General features: G+C 34.7%; 1 protein-coding gene across 1 annotated transcript in view; it reads right to left on the reverse strand.

The window, feature by feature from the left end:
* Window positions 1-78: 78 nt before the first annotated feature.
* Window positions 79-16,632, reverse strand: part of LOC142341551 (roundabout homolog 1-like) — a 53,664-nt gene continuing 37,110 nt past the window's right edge. Inside the window, 9 exon segments of the mRNA XM_075392573.1 lie at window positions 79-697; window positions 699-787; window positions 1,184-1,651; window positions 1,981-2,301; window positions 2,941-3,068; window positions 5,696-5,719; window positions 7,808-7,988; window positions 11,635-11,803; window positions 12,971-13,110. Coding sequence (XP_075248688.1) covers window positions 89-697; window positions 699-787; window positions 1,184-1,651; window positions 1,981-2,301; window positions 2,941-3,068; window positions 5,696-5,719; window positions 7,808-7,988; window positions 11,635-11,803; window positions 12,971-13,110 — 2,129 coding nt within the window. The 3' untranslated portion in view covers window positions 79-88.

A 16,632-nucleotide genomic window follows, 5' to 3' on the forward strand; every position in this document is an offset into this window, starting at 1 on the left:
TTTTTTCAAGCAAAAAAAAGTTTCAAAAGCACATCAAGAACACGTTAGTTGGTCAGATTTAGACTAAATGTTGCAAGCTTAGTAAAATTCAGTGAACTAATTGATTAACAGTAATCATTTTGTGCAAGATTACACGAAAAGTGATTCTAACCTTGTGACTGCTAATGTTCACAACTAATGGCTGATAGCACTCGGGATGAGCCGCATAGTTTGAGTTGGTGGCACTTTTCAACGTCACAGGTATGTTTCCCATTGCCATACTTCCACCCATGAAGTGTCCAACATCTGGACCTTGACTTGAGGCCATAGTCTGGGGTGGACACAACGTGCCCGAAGGCCCTTGAGGCATGTACGCACCGTGCATTAACGTCATGTTATGTTGAGCACTCGGGGGCAGAATAACCTGCCATTGTCCCCCCGCATATTCGCTCGGAGGTTGCAGAGATTGTTCCAGTTTTACTGCTCGAACACTCTTGTAATGACCTCGTTTGTGGCGACGCCAAATTAAGATGGACACAATAGCCAAGGCGATCCAGACCAAAGCGCCAGCGATTGCGAGAACCCATGGATGTTCAATGATCCAAGACGTTTTGGTTTTTTGAACAGGTATGTCGTTTGGACTGACGAGAGGTGAGAAAATGCCAACCCCTGCGTTTGTTCTGGCGGCAATTGACACTCGGAAGTTTTCAGGTCTGTCCTACAATTGAGAACGTGCACTTTGTTTCGGTGGTGTTCAGAGTTCTGTAAGGAATGTCCGAGTCCCCAAAGTAGAGGGCCACGCTGTATCCTAAATCACCAACAGGAAAATTATAGACCATAATTTCAATATCAACAGTATATAGACACAAAAATTTCAACAAAATGAAACTTTGATATATCAGTTAAGAACAATAAGCTGTGTTCCTAGCTGATTAAACTTTGAGCGTGATCTAATGAAAAGCTATAGATTTTTCCAATTGAATCATGTGCAACCGATATGAAATCTTACGTGTTATAAGACACTGTTACTTTATAGTTCAATTTTAGTTTACAAAAAAATGTGCAAGAAAATTGAGCAAAAAAGTCAAGAAAATGATTCCACGAAAATTCAATCATTGGATATTCATGTGAAATCAAAAGTTCAAACGATAAAAACTATAGAAGCAGTAAATGCTATAGGATAGCTATTAAAGTATTGACAAACCAATTATGTGTCCTTCTCTTTGTTTGAAGGGAGCAGACCACGTGACCATGTACCTTCCTCCAGACATCTGGTGAAGTGTGACGTCACTAACAACATCTCTCGGAGTACCTTCAGGAGTTGTGAAGAAAATATGCTGGGAATCAATCCCAGCAACTGATTCGTAGTAAGGCTGAATTGTCGCCATATAACTAGACCAGGGTTGCAAGTCACTTACTAGGACTGCTCTAGCATAGGGATCGTTAACCTCGACTACTTTGTAGTTCTGGGAAGGATAGGCATTGCCACCGTCGTGTTCCGTGTACTTGATTGTGAATCCTTGTACAAAGTAAGAGTTATGAAGAACATTCCATTGGATCCAAGCGGAGGTAGAGTTGACAGTGGTTCCTTCAAGTGCCTCGACTTCGACCAAAACAATTTGGGACTTGATCTCTTCTTCGCGGATTGTCGATGAGGAGTCAGAGTTCCTCTCTGAAAAGAGAACTCAGTTTAGTAAGAACCAAAGGAACAACTCTTGAATATAGGAGCAACTCTTAACCGTAGGAACACTTCTAGTGAGTATGTAAGAAATAGAGATAATCGATAGTCGTAGCAATGCTCGTGTTCTATAGGAAATGTCTCAGATAAGTAGTAAATAAAAAACTCATTGCAAAAACTCATTGCAAAATTCGCCCATCAGTTGAAAAATTTTTTTGAACCGAAATGTCAAAAATATTTATACAGTCTTCGAGCATAGTGTCCATTTAAAACTGTAAAAAAGATCCACACATTTTTTTAAAAAAATGTTATGCATGACTCACCAACAGTTCGAACCCGGCTGGATACAGGACTTGGAAGCCCAACACCTAAGTTGTTCACGCCTCGCACCAAGAACTCGTAGTCCTCATTAGGGCTTAATTGTCCAACAGTCAACAAGTTAGAATAGATCCCTTCGCCCACAGTGTTCCAAGCGAACACGTGGGTTTCGTAACTGTACATCTCAACGTTGTACTCTGGACTGGGGTTATTTCCAGGGTTCCAGTTCAATGTAACGGAGTCTTCAGTGACTCTTGTGATTATGGGTTTGCCCACTGCCAGAGGTAGCTTGTCAAAATCCGGCGACTTCATAAGGCCCTCGTTTGCTAAAGCAAGGTAACATTTAAGTTGAAGAAAATACTTTTAACGTCAGATTTTCCTAATTTTTAAAATTTAACTTGAAAGGTGTTAAATTGAGAAATTACTCGTGTTTTAGGTACATATTACCCAAATCCTACGACAATTAACGAGTTTTGGAGCTCTTCTCTATTTGGGTGAACTTATGTTCACTTTTAGTTGGGAAAATGGAACAAAAAGGTGCAAAATTTAAATCGGATCCAAATTGACACTAGTTGTGACGAAATTCAAATAGCGCAAAAAAGGCTGTTTATAGTCAAAGTTTTCAACAATTAGTGGTCGTGTTTTTATTGGATAACTTTCGAGTTTTGATGTTGAAAACAATGGAAGCATTATAATTTTTTTTTCGATAAGTTAAATACAGAACAAAGAAATCGCGCCAAGATATTATCAGCAATTTCCTAGGTTTTGCCAGAATGTTAGTCATAAACCCTAACGCATATCTCAATCAAGATTCGTGAAAACTTATTGTGGGTAGAATGAATTATTAGCATCCAGCTTGAATTCTAATGGGATAGAAAAAATCAAGATTCAGCCTCTTACCACGATTGTAGACCAAACTTTGCTTCAAAGAGAGGTACTTATTTGATGAAGAAAAGTAGTCTTACGTTTGACAATGATGATTGCAGTTCTCTCAGAAGTGCCTGCAGATGTAGATGCAATGCACTTGTACAGCCCAGTGTCCTCCAACTTCACATCTGTCACTGATAATGCCCCGTTCTGCTCTGTCGTTATCCTAAACACTCACACGCATAAACAAACACTAAATAATTAGTAATTTAATTTAGAATACATTATTCAAACGCAGTCGAGTTCGGGTCAACTTGTGTTGAACACCAAAAAACGATGTTCTCCAAAAAAGCTACGATTTTGTGTACTTAATGAAAAATCTCCAATTATCTTAATTTTTCTAAAGTTGCCAAATAATCCAACATCAAGTTTGGGAATGAGGCATTTTATGAGTCAAAATTACATAAATTTTCATAGATCAATGATCTTCACAATATAGCCCCTAATTGACAAAAAGTTGTGTCTGCATAAGGAATACCTATGTAAATTTCTAGGCTCAATTCAAACTCATTATATTAACAGACAAGGATCAAGTAATCTAGTAATTAGATAGAATCAATGACAACAGCCCCTAAATTTTGAAAACAATTACAAGTGACGTTTACAAAACTCTTTAAAACTGAATTTTTCATTAAAGAAACTATTCATAAGTTCTCGCGGCCAAATGCATAATCCCAGCTTCCAACAAATTTTACATTTTTGGCATTTTATTGGTTCGTGTACGCGTATGTGCCTAAATATACTCTAGATATATTACTTAATGGAAATTGCAACTCTTTGATTTTCTTCAAACCACTCAAAGAAAGTTAATTCAGAATAAAGCAACCTAAAAAAAGTAGTAGGTAGGCTAAAAAATATTAAAAATTTTGAAACAAATTATTACAAATTGCAGAAAAAATTCTAAAAAAACACTTTTTCTTCGTTAAAGTTAAAATTATCATAATCCATTGAAAACATTTTAAAGGTTACATCTGGTTATGATTGTGATTTTATAGAATGGATCATAGATTAGAGATATCGAAAAAAAGTAATTATTCAGATGTACTAATCGATTTTTGGGTCTCAAATAGAAAAAGATGTTAGATAACAATTAATAATTAAAAATAGAAATGTTGAAATGCTATATTTGCCTGAAAAAGAAGAAGCTAATGAACAATTGTATATTTTATTTTTGGGACAAAGAAAGAACCATTTTTTTCTCACGAAATTCAGTTTCACAAAGTTCAGCCTCGTATATTCTAACCACGATAAGAAATCTAGCCGTCAACCAATCAGGCGCAATTTGCTTAAACTTTGTGTAATTCCTTCATTATTAGTAGTAAAGCAGCTGTTTGAGGTTTTTTATAGATGGCCTCAATAGTTTTTAAAGCAGTTGTTTTAGCAAGAAATACTATCCAAAAGTTAATTTTGCTGCAGATTTGGAGTTTTTACTCCTTCTTTGTTGAAATTTGAGCTTCATAAATAATTTTCAAGAGTTGTTATAGTTATGTTTGGCTCTTTTTAACCGACTTTTAACTGGTGACTCTTAAATATATATATATATATATATATATATATATATATATATATATATATATATATATGTATACATATTTATATATATATATATATATATATATATATAAATATATATATATATATATATATATATATATATATATATATATATATATATATATATATATATAAAATCAACATTAGACAGGCAACTAAAACGCTCAAAAAATTGATTTCAATCAGAAAACGAACTGACAGATGCTTAAAAATATATTTTGAAAGAGATAATTCGCAAATGTGAAAAAGTGACTAGCACAATGACACAAGAATGGCACATCTGTGCAAAATAATAATTTTCAAATAAAATGTCTGCAATTTTGTGGCATTTTAGCAATTCATGTGACTGGTTTAAAAAGCGACTGATTGCCATTTCTGTTGGAGTTTATCAAAATGTCTATAAACCATCATTATAATGATTCTTCTGTTTTGAAATGACTGTAAGATAACTCAATTTTTGAGCACCACCAAAATTAAAACTTAATTAGGAGAAAAAACCGTCTATATGGAAAAAAATTATGGTACAATTGATATACCAAAATGATGATGAGACGGAATGCAAATGAAAATAAATTCTCTGTTAACTTACAAAGTTTCGAATATGTAATTCTAACTAAAATATGAGCTAATTAAAAGTTTCAATCCATACCATACCTTATAAGCAAAAAAAAGAAATATTCTTAACGATTTCTTTTCACGTATGGTTAAATCGAACAATTCGATAATATCTATACACCTCTAAATTTTGGAAAACCCAGAAATATGTTTCATATTTACTTTTGAGTTATTTCTGCAAGTATTCAAGGTGCACGTGTCTTTAAGTCAATCACAACCCATAGAAACGAACTAATAATGTTTTTGAGCACGTTCAGAACATATCATTAAACTTTCGAGAAACCACCGTTGCGATCTAGCCGAGCATGTACAGCACGGTCAAGCATGAATATATTGATTAACAGTTCTCGATATAGCAAACAGTTTGAGAATTAGCTTGGCCCTCGTTATTTATAACACTGAAAAGTTGTTTTATATTAGTTTTTCATAATCAAAACCAAAACAGAGCGTGTAAGAGAGAGGAAACTTAGAAACTCCTGGTTGAGTTTGAGAGCCTGTTTATAACAGACCACAAACTGGGACTCATAAAGAGTGGTTAGAAGTTATAACTGATAGAGATTATAAGAGTAAACAGAGGGGTTGTGTTGTCTCGACTAGTAGCGTCGTCTCATGGGATATTTTTACCTCTTTCCTATTTCAAAAGGGCGGCTGAAATTCAACACATGTTTTCAACGGGTCCAAGTAAATTATGTGGACATCATGTAAATTGTATTGCATTTCATACGACAGAAAATTGTGAAAATTCAAATTAAAAAGAATTTGAATATAATCAAAACTGTGTCACATATGCAATTATCGCACGAAATTCATTTATGTAAAATAATGAAAATTATATATATATATATATATATATATATATATATATATATATAATTAGTCCAATTATACATAAATTCAGTCCAAGCAAAATTCGAAACACTATAAAGATATGATTATGTAATTTTTAAGTTTCATGAATGTGTCAAAATCCTTTAAAGGAATTTAATAGCCCTCTGAATTAAAGCCTAAATAAATCGGTATCATAAGCCTAGTTATCAACATAATATTCTTTTATCAGGTAACTCTTTTGTCTACAATCCATAAGCATTAAACTCGTCAAATTTCCCTTTCACCCAATTTCACGTCCGGCACTAGTGGGCACATACATACTAGAGACCAACTAATGTAAACCACATTTCAAGGCAGGGGTTTGGCCGCTACCCAGCAAACTACCTAGTAAATATGGCGGCAAAAGAATTTACAAATTTATCCTTATCGAATGTCAAAATATAGATCTAACTAGGACCCCGTTCGACAATAAAAGGAAAATCTGAGTGAAAATAAAATAGGGATTTTTTGGATTTGAGTTGAATTAACATAAGAAGAAAGAGCGCGATAGATAGTACAAAGCTCACTTAAGTAAGACTCGATTGTGAAACTACCTGAGACGAAATTTGTCATAACAACTCTCAAAGCCCGCTGTGGGAAATGAGAACATTAACAGACTAAAATTCGGACTACAGCTTATTGTTTAGGAGCCATAGCCGGATTCCCAATACATAACTAGCTTTATAATCTGGGTTAAAGCTTTCATTGTTTGGTCTTTTTAATATTTTCTCATAAAAGCACTAAATATTTTAGGGTTTGGATTAGCTTACATGTGGAGTTTAAGCAATATAAATTTATTGACGAAATTTAATAACCCTGGAAAAAACAACTAAGAGCTGGCAGACATGTTTATAGAAAATAGCATTTTCAGAACAATTTCAGCTTATTGTTGGTAATTATTTACAAAAATACATTTTGTGCGGGAGGAAGAGGGGGCGTTTGAGATAGTTTTTTTGCATTGGATTATTTGAAAATTGAATGTTCTTCTGACGAAAGTGGTTGACAAGTAATTTTCGAAAGTTAAAAAATAGTTATATTAGTTTTCTTCAAAGACATTAGCTATAACCAACAAAATTGGCGTAGCAGACATATAACTAGATAATGAATTTGAAACTTGAAAATGAGTTGACATTTCTGCGTAAGTTTTGAACAAACTATGGTAATTAAAACCTCTGAAACCATCGTCAAAATCAGAAAAATGACATAATTGGACCGTGAAGAAAGGAAAACATGAGAAGCTTCAGAAGTTGTCAAAGACAGACTTTTGAATGCACAGGGGTTACTTTAGGAAGCTAAATTGAATTGCTTATTTTGTCCTGATCATTTTAATGAGCACCATTTTGAATAGAGTCAAATAAAACAAAGGACAGCAAACGTATCTGATTATATACAAAAAGGCACCGGAAAAACAATGTTCATGAATTATTTTTTTAAAAAAAATCTGTGACAGTCAAAATAGGCTCGATTAAACACTGAAATTTTTGGGCGCAATTCAGATTAGATTTGGACAAATTTGGGGAGCTGATGTGGATATCGAGCCCAGCTTAAATAGAAAAGATGAAAAATTTCAGAAGAAAAATTGATACCCATCTTAGATAAAAATTGCAATTCTCTAACTCTTTATCAATTTATTATCAAACATATCAAAGATTAATTCGACCGAGCTATTAAAACTATTAATTTTGCAGAATCACCCTAGCCCTTGTAGATCTGGAATACAAAACCCGCAAATTGGTAATTATCATGACATATTTACAACAAAGTTAACAGTACAAGTCTCAAAATATATTTTAAGAAATAACGTCATCAATTGAAACAACGATCGGTTAGTTTGAAAGGTATTGTGTGTTATCAGTGTATTTACATTACCTGGAATCGGTGGTTCTAGTATTGCCCAAAGCGGCTCTCCAGGCGTCGTTTTGGAACCTCCAAGTTATAGTGACTGCACTCTCGCTACTCGCAGCACACGGAAGACGCAATCGGCCGCCCACGCGCATTGTGTGGTTGAAGGGCGCTTTTGTTATGATGGGCGGACGCATGTTCGTATGACCTGAAATTAAAAAAAAAATAATCTATTTTCAATTTTAATTTTTTTGCCTTTCACAATTTTGTCTTTATTTCATTTGGAAGTCAGACTTCATTTAAAAATTCATCGAAATAATCGCTAAATTAATAACAATTATTTCCTCTCATGTTATTTAAACAGAAACTTAAAAGATCCCTATTTTATTTTCACGCAGAATTGCCTTTTATTGTCAACTTTTTAAAAATACAGATGAATATTATTTATCTTTGGAGTCTGGAACGCGATACACAGAATAAATTAATTGAACCAGTACGATTAACAGAACCGATCAATTCATTTTGATCGCTACTTTTAGTACGCTAGTTCCTACTGTTCTGTACATTTGAACATAAAAATTGTTGAATGCAAGTTAGTTGTTGTTTGAAAACGTATGAGCCGTCAACCTAAACATTTAGAGAACTGTGCAGAAGTTTTCTCTAGAACCAAATTCGCATTTTTCCGGCTAATTCTCATTCATATGATAGAATAGACGGTGGTGAATGTGTACATCAAATTAGTTGAAAAGTAATTTCCCAGACGAGGGTAACTTTTATTTATTTTCCTCTGCAATATTAATGCCACCAACTGTGACACACAACTGTCATCACCTGTCTGCATGATTGCACCAAAATTGGATACAAATAAATAAACAAACAAGCAAACAAACAAACAGACCATTGATTTCAGCTGGGATTACATACGAAGTGAGTGTCAAATTTCAAAAGCGTGAAATTTGTTCATTCCTTATTTCTCATCAGCCTCCCCCGGGACAAAAAGGTGTCCATAGATGATGTGTGTAGAATTGTAAAAAGTGCAAATTATGTCATTATTTGGTTACTGTCTGTCAAGCATAGATGATGTTCTAATAAAGTATTCTAGCAATAGGGCACGGTGGTGAAGAGCCCAAGCAGAGGCAGGGGGGAGAGGGGGTGATAATTGACGGGATTGAGGGTTGATTTTAAGTGTAGGTTTGTCAATATTAACTAAAAACTTATAGTTTTAGATAGTTAATAGATAGTGAGAGCCATGTGAATGCTTGATGTTGAAATCTAGGAAGCATTAATCTCTATTTTTTTTCGGGCGGGGGGGGGGGGGGGAGGGGGCGAGGAGAGGGTGAGTTGATTAAGAACAACTTAGCACAAGGATCACGTTTTTTAAACTGTCTGCGTTCTTCGTTGACAGCTTGGATGAAAACGTGACCAAAATATGAATCAGTTTCCAACCGCAGTAAAATTCTCTTAAAATTAGCAAAAAGTGATATAAGAGGGGGAAATAGCACTGGGTAGACGCATGAAAAACCGGGATACACTGGAAAATACATGGAAGAATCCAATTTCCAGATAAGGGTGTTAAAAGTACAGCAAAAAGGGAGTCAAATTAAATACAAAATTTTCATCACGCCTTGGCTTAGCGTAACTAACTAATGACTTCCCTTATTATAACTCGGCAAGTATATGTCGGCAGGAATCATAAAAGCAGCAAATTGCGTCGCCGGTTTCACTTCAAAAATGGTAAGAAATGGATGGGTGAAAATGGTAATAAAAAATATTGAAAGTTCACTCTCACATCCTCCGCGTTTTCCGATATTGTTAATTCTCACATCCCCTCTAATCTCGGCTTCTCTAACTTACTTCAAAACTAAGCAAGTCCTGGTTTTAATATTCATAGCCATATGGGCGCTCTTATATTACGGACCCAATTTTCCGTCCTAAGTCATAAAATAGACTAAAATATCCCCGGCAAGTGGTATTTGGGGGAGGATCAAAAAGTGATTTAGGAATTTAAGATGAGAAAAAAGGTGGTAGGTTAATCTGGGCTTTTTTAAACTTAACCCTTTCTCGCTTTATTAATGACCTGTTGTACACAGGGCACTACGTAGTTCAGTTGAGAGAGGCCAAAAAACGCTTTTTTTAAAATCTTTTTAGGTCACAAACGAATAATTCAATTTGTCATTGAATCCGATATGATGCGATAGTATATGCAGCTGGGTGGTTTTCGATACACATCACGGGTTAAGATTACGTATTTGGAATGTGTTCGAGGGTTGGTTCGGTGTTCATATGATGATAGAGGAGGGGGAGGGGGGGGGGGGGGGGTGATGTTGGTTATTTATTAACAACCTACTGGTCTGAAAAATCAGTGTAACCTAAACTTTGAAAGATATAGCTAATCTCATAATGAAAGAGGCCGTGCCATTCATTATAGAATAAGGGGAAAACCAAAATTGATGAAATATAAAACAAGAATATTGATTTCAATACACGAAATGAAAAAACTTTCTTAACTCAAACATGAAAACGAGAAAAAAAACTGATTCATATGGATTCAGATAAGAAATTAGTCACGATAAGCAAAAATTAAAAAGAAAAACCATTTCACAGTTCTGTGGCAAATTTTTTAAATGTTTGAAACAGCTGATCTGAACGTCTGATCTGAACGTCCGTTTTCAAGATAAACGATGGAGAAATGACATTAGTGAAACAATAGATTAGAGACCAACAAATAATGTGCCAACTGAACTATGAAAGGATGTGGTCGAATTGAACAGTGGAAAAATTGATAACGTAATTACACACAAATCTGATAATGAATGAACATGTTCAAGTAAAAGGAGCTGAAAACATTTAGTTTTAGACGAAAAATTGCAGAACTCAAAGAAAATAGAATAAATTAATAAGAAAATATTTGCATTATATCAAATGTTTTTTGTGATATCATAATTATAAAAATTATTTTGAAAAAGCCGAACTTAAATCAAGATTAATCAGCAAAAAATTTTAGTCAAAAATTTTCAGCAAAAAATCCAGTCCACAGATTACTAACCACTAAAAAACAGACAAAAAGAATTGCTTCACTAAAAATGCTTACTAAAATAAAATAAAACATTGAACCTATAGCTGTAAATAATTATTTCATTTCAATTTTAATTGAGGGAAGGAACTTATATTATTCATGCACTGCCCAAAAGCGAGGGAGGGGAAAACTTGAGAAGTTGGTCTTCTTAAAATATGCAGAGGGTATATATAAGGGTTAGTGAGAGTTACGAAAGCGTGTGATCTTTTCAGTCTCAAGGGATGATGAAATTAGGTTGATTGGGTTAAATTATTCTCCGAAATTACCCGCCCATCTGAGGTTACAATTTCACACAATATTATGGATGAGCCCAACGAGCATGCAGCCGTATTGGGCACATGTGAATGTTACTTAATGATGATTCATCACTTAGGAAACATCAACATTTGCTTTGAAATTGAGCTTCTGAATCAGCGTTCAGTAACTTGGATCATTTGGTAATTTGTTAACTTCCTTCATGTAATTTCCCCCAAGTTCTAACTAATCACTGTATACGGGCCGGTGACAAAATCTAGGCTTCCATAATCTGCAAAATATACAAAAATTGTTGTATAGTTTCTATGTAAAAGAAAACAGATTTTTATGATGAAAAGTGATGGCCGGGGTCAGTCCCAAACCAACGCCATAAAAAGTATGTTTAGGACACTTATGTGTCATTATATAACAAGTTACTACGTACAAAAAATTGCGCGTGAGCCCGGGAGCAGAAAAGTTACATGGTCACTAAGCTTGGGGGACAGAATAGATAGGAAAAGTGGAGCTGAAGAAATTTACTCACTTCTCACTTCGACGAATATGCGTTCGTCAATTTGTTGTGCATTGGCAGTTGGCTGTAAGGCTTTACATGTGTAATAGCCCCTGTCATCTTGAGTTACATTTCGGATGATCAGAGTGCCATTCTTGAGCACCTGTTTGTTGCGAACAGTCTCTCCTTGGAATATTATGTCCTGAAACGAAATTTTCAAAAGTTTAAAACAGAATTTGAGCATCTGTCCCGTTTTGGTTCTGCCTCTTGCCTTCTCCAAGATAAATGGGTGCGTATTATGTGCAACCCTCTCCCCCGAGCGCGCCAGCTATTAATACAAAAAATAGTTTTTTTTGTTTTAATTACACATACTTTGCACTCTCAAAACACTTTTTCTTTTGATCTTAAAAGACAAATACTGTGAGTGGGCAATGAATTCTAATTTTTTGTAGATTGCAATTAAAAACATCGTTTAGCATTGAATTCTAACATTGTATTCCTATTCGACATTGTACACATACCACCATTCGCACGCGAAACTGGTGCGTCTTATGTTATTTTTAATATGAAAATTTACTTAAACATTAATCGAAGTGATATAAACACTAACAACCCCTACCCCTCAACCCCCCTCCCCCAAACACTCCTCGCTACTTTTCCTCCAATCTCCGCCCCTTCTCCATCACGCTTTTCAACTTGCTGTTGAAAAAGATTCCGCTAAAGAGGCACCACTTGACAAACACAAAATACAATGTTATCGATTTTTAATTCAATTTCGCACTGGCGAAGAGCACAAATATCTTCCCGATTCAAAACCAGATGTCTCCGGTTGGTGCCTTAAATCTACCACAAGTCGATAAATTCCCCACTTTGTGTAAAAGTTGGGGTAAAACGTGAACAGCATTCAAAATACAAAAACGCTCCCGACTTGCTTTTTACCATTTTTTGTTTGCTGTATAAAACAGCAGGAATTTTGGAGTCTCGTGTTGATAACAATTCCTGTCAATAATTTTTAGATAAAAAATTACAACTCCAATGAAATTATTATCCTTTGTAACATTGAGTCGAAATGAATGCGCTCAAGTTTGTAACAATATGAATTTTTGAAAGTTTTAAAGTCACAAAGCTTCAAAATGAATGGAGTTCTTTTAAAACAAAATATCAAAAAATGGTTCACATTCAGTCGTCATTTTCTCAACTCTTTTCATCACTTTAAAGTTGCCAAACTCTGAATAGCTTGTAAGGAAACACGTTATATTGTGGCAAACAGTTTTCGACTGATAATCAGAAAAGTAACAAAATAGGAAAATTTTCAGGTTGATTATACGCCGTGACAGTTAATAAGTTTAAAAAGAGATGAATAACTTACGGATGGTGATTCCTCTCTATCCCAGACTATTGTGACGCCCTGTTCATTGGCAGCCGTGGTTCTCACCAGACATGGTATCTGAACACTATGACCCACAAGAGCCACTGTGTCAACAGGGGCACTCGCAAACTCCAGAATCGCTAAAACAAGAAATTCGCTTGAACAAACGGCTACACAGTCACACATTAAGATATTCGACCCTCAATGTTATGAAAGTCAAATTAACAACCGTTAAGCTTATGGACAAAACAAAAAGGATCTATTTCGATTTTAAAAAATGGTTATAAATTTATTTCGATTACATTCTTATGAGATTCCTGGAATTTATCTGATAGTTAAAAGAATGAAGTAGCTTTAAAATATAGTCTATAATAAATACAATTTCGGACACAAAAATTCAAGTTTAAGTGGATTTTCAGATTCTCAAGTGAACAGTTATGTAAGTCGTTTTAGCTCATCCACGACCTGTACCAGGTTGTCTCATTAGTTGAGTCTCAGAAATAGTTTGAAAATTTTCTGTTCAACAGATACTGAGAGGAAAAGTGAGAAGTGGGGAAAACTTTCACAGCTAAAGCACCATTTGTTTTTCATTTTTTTAGAGAGCAAATTATAACAAAATCAACTAGACGCTGCAAAATATCCTGTTTGATTTCCGACGATTAAGTTCTTTCCCATTTTAGGTTCCCACAAAAAATACAAACAATGAAACAGGTTCATCTATTGATCGGTTAAAATTACGCGAAAATAGATTCACTGTTGTATCAAATTCACATCAAACAATTTTCAATTTAAGGTACATAAATTTATGATGTTTTTCATCAACAAACGATTTTGTAAACATTTCATATTTCTTGAACAGGAATTAATCTCAAACGACTAGTGGATCTCAAACGACTGAGCTCTGATCGTCTGCAGCCTGCTTCAGTGCTTCAGTCGGTGGTGGGGGAAGGGTCATAGGTACCCTGGAGGAGAGAAGACTACAAAGTTCAGTAAGGGGCTTAAAATGACGTCATTACAGGTTATTATATACTGGTATTAAGATCTAAAACGGTCAAACGAAAATTTTGCATGAACAAGGACACATGATTACAAAAATCACTTCAAACTTCGTTCGGGAGCAATTAATAAGAATTCCATAATTCCTTCAGTATCATATGTTCAGTGCAATATCATCAAAATAAATTTAGCAGAACTGAAAGTAAACAGCCAGCGAAACTCAAAAACTCAAACTGTACTTTAAATCACTTAGAAAGAGTTGCTTCAGTTGCTCCCTTTACCATTTTTTATGACTAATTACAAAAAAACAAAACCATCTGAACAAAACAAGCTTACTTTTGCCAAGTGATCAGATATTTTGGAACGAGAAGTACCAAGAACATCGATTTCCGAACAAAAACCAACTTCTCTATTTTTCATCACATTACCGCTGAAAAATCAAATTCATTGAAAAACAGTTTTGGAACAAAAACTATATAAAATGCTATCGTTTCAGAGCGGAATACCCAATCCGCCAAAACATCCAAATTGTTACGAACAATTTTCCATAAGAATGTCACAATTATCAGAAACTCAGCATAACAATACCTAAGCGAGATGATTTATGATTTAATTGCTATGGCCAATTTGTAGCGGTTCTTGAGACGCGATATGAAATCATCACAATCGAATATGGGATCAAATCAACCAGTTAAGTATGATAAAACATCCTTGTAATACCATCTGCTAATTTGTAGCCACAATATTGAACGCAAAGATCAAAAGGAATCGATTTCCGTTTTATTGGGCATTTTGGTATTAGGTAATAAGTCGCATTGGGTGTTTAGGTGAAATATCCCGCAACCAGATATGATGCGGTATTAGATACAAAAAATCAAAGCCCTAATTTTGCGTGTATAGACTGATCATTGCAAAGGGCAAAGTTGAAATTAGGCAAAGAAGAGGAGACGATTATTGAAAACAATCAAAGAGACCATTTTTCACAAAGTTCATTACGTAATAACAGGTATGAGTAAAGCATATGCTACCTCAAATATTAAGAATTTCGGCGACAACCAAAGCCTTTGAAGGACTATCAGAAAACCTTAAGAGCGATTTTCTGATGGTACGGAAAAACCATGAAAGCAGGTGGTCTAAATATATAATATAGCATTAAAGTTTCTTACTTTATGAAAATTTAATTACTCATTTATGACTGCGGTTACAGTTTTCATGTCGGAGACGGCGTTACATTAAAACCACTAATTAGAAATCATGTTCAAAAACGTGTCATTTTGCGCTACTTGTCATTATTAGTAAGCAAATTTTATGCTAAAAGTGAACATTGTAATGGCGACACGCCAAAACAAGGGTTCCAAAATGACAGTATACTTTGAGTGTCATTAAAACGTTTCATGCTTTAGATTAGTTTACTTAAAATACAACTTGTTAAGTCTTTCAAAACACTAAACTATGTGAAAGAGTTCCCAGCTACGGTTCCTGGGTAACATGAAAAGTGGGGGAACGGGGATAAAGAGGAGACAAAAGTTCAGACAAACAATTATTTCAATCACAGCTTGATTGGTTAGACAAGGAGAGTAAACAATCTAAATAACTCGCAGGGTACGTTTGTAGTCAAATAAACAATCCGTATGTTCACTACCCCCTCTTTTTCCCTCCCCTCCCTTTCCCTAGAAAAATCTGATGACCCCGATGTCATTTCGACTCAATTGGGGTGAAATATCAGCTAAAATTAGCCCCGGTTTCAAATTTAATTTTCTCATCAATCTTTCATTTCATTGAACTTGATTGATTGCGTTCGATTCATTAGATATAATTTTGGTTTTGCGTCCATATAAAAAATGAAAATTTAAGAGTACAATTTTAATCAAAGAATTATTTTTACTTCTGCTGGAAGGTAAACATATTTCAATTTAAGTATAGCAATTCAAGTGAGCAATTATAGGTCACAATCCGTTAATCATCCACTAAACATCAAAAACAACATGACAAGCATACTGTAACCTCCTCAAGAATAGGTAAAAGGGGGAGATACGAAACGTGAAACAATTTCTGTTCATCCACATTCAGTACGTCTTTTGTCTGTTCCACTATTGAGAGAAAATCCCTCGAGATTTCAACAGAAAAGGAGAATAGAAAACGTCCGCAGCCTTTTTACTTTCTTTTTGTATTTCGTATTTCTATTTTCCATTACTGATTCTCTATTTTTACCTCAGATATATTTTTCGCTTTTAAGCATCGAAATAAGAAGCAGAAAATGCTTAAGCAAGGACTGCATTAAATTATTTTGTGTCTTTTTCTCCTCTTTTTTTTTCTGTATATGTTTCTTTAACATCAGTAATAGTGGCAGTAGTAGTAGTAGTACTAGCAGGAGATATCTTGTTGTTGTGTGCCATTTAATCAATTACCGCCTTAGTTCAGTGTCTTTTGTGATGGGCATAGGATAAGTCACGGGTATTTGAGGCTGCCAGACAAAGGGATGACCTTAGAACAATGCAAGTGGGCCAAATGGAATTATGGGACCTTTTCTTTCCCATCACAAAGAACAGCTTAAATTACTACTGCACTCTGTTATGCTTTTAAATATGGTGCTTGTTCTCCTTGCCGGTGGTAGTTTGAGAAACAAAAATATAACTTCTCCTTCAAAATTGTTTAGGGGGTGTTAT

Source organism: Convolutriloba macropyga, chromosome 6 (assembly GCF_964194025.1).
Source record: "Convolutriloba macropyga chromosome 6, txConMacr16.3, whole genome shotgun sequence".
Taxonomy (NCBI): domain Eukaryota; kingdom Metazoa; phylum Xenacoelomorpha; order Acoela; family Convolutidae; genus Convolutriloba; species Convolutriloba macropyga.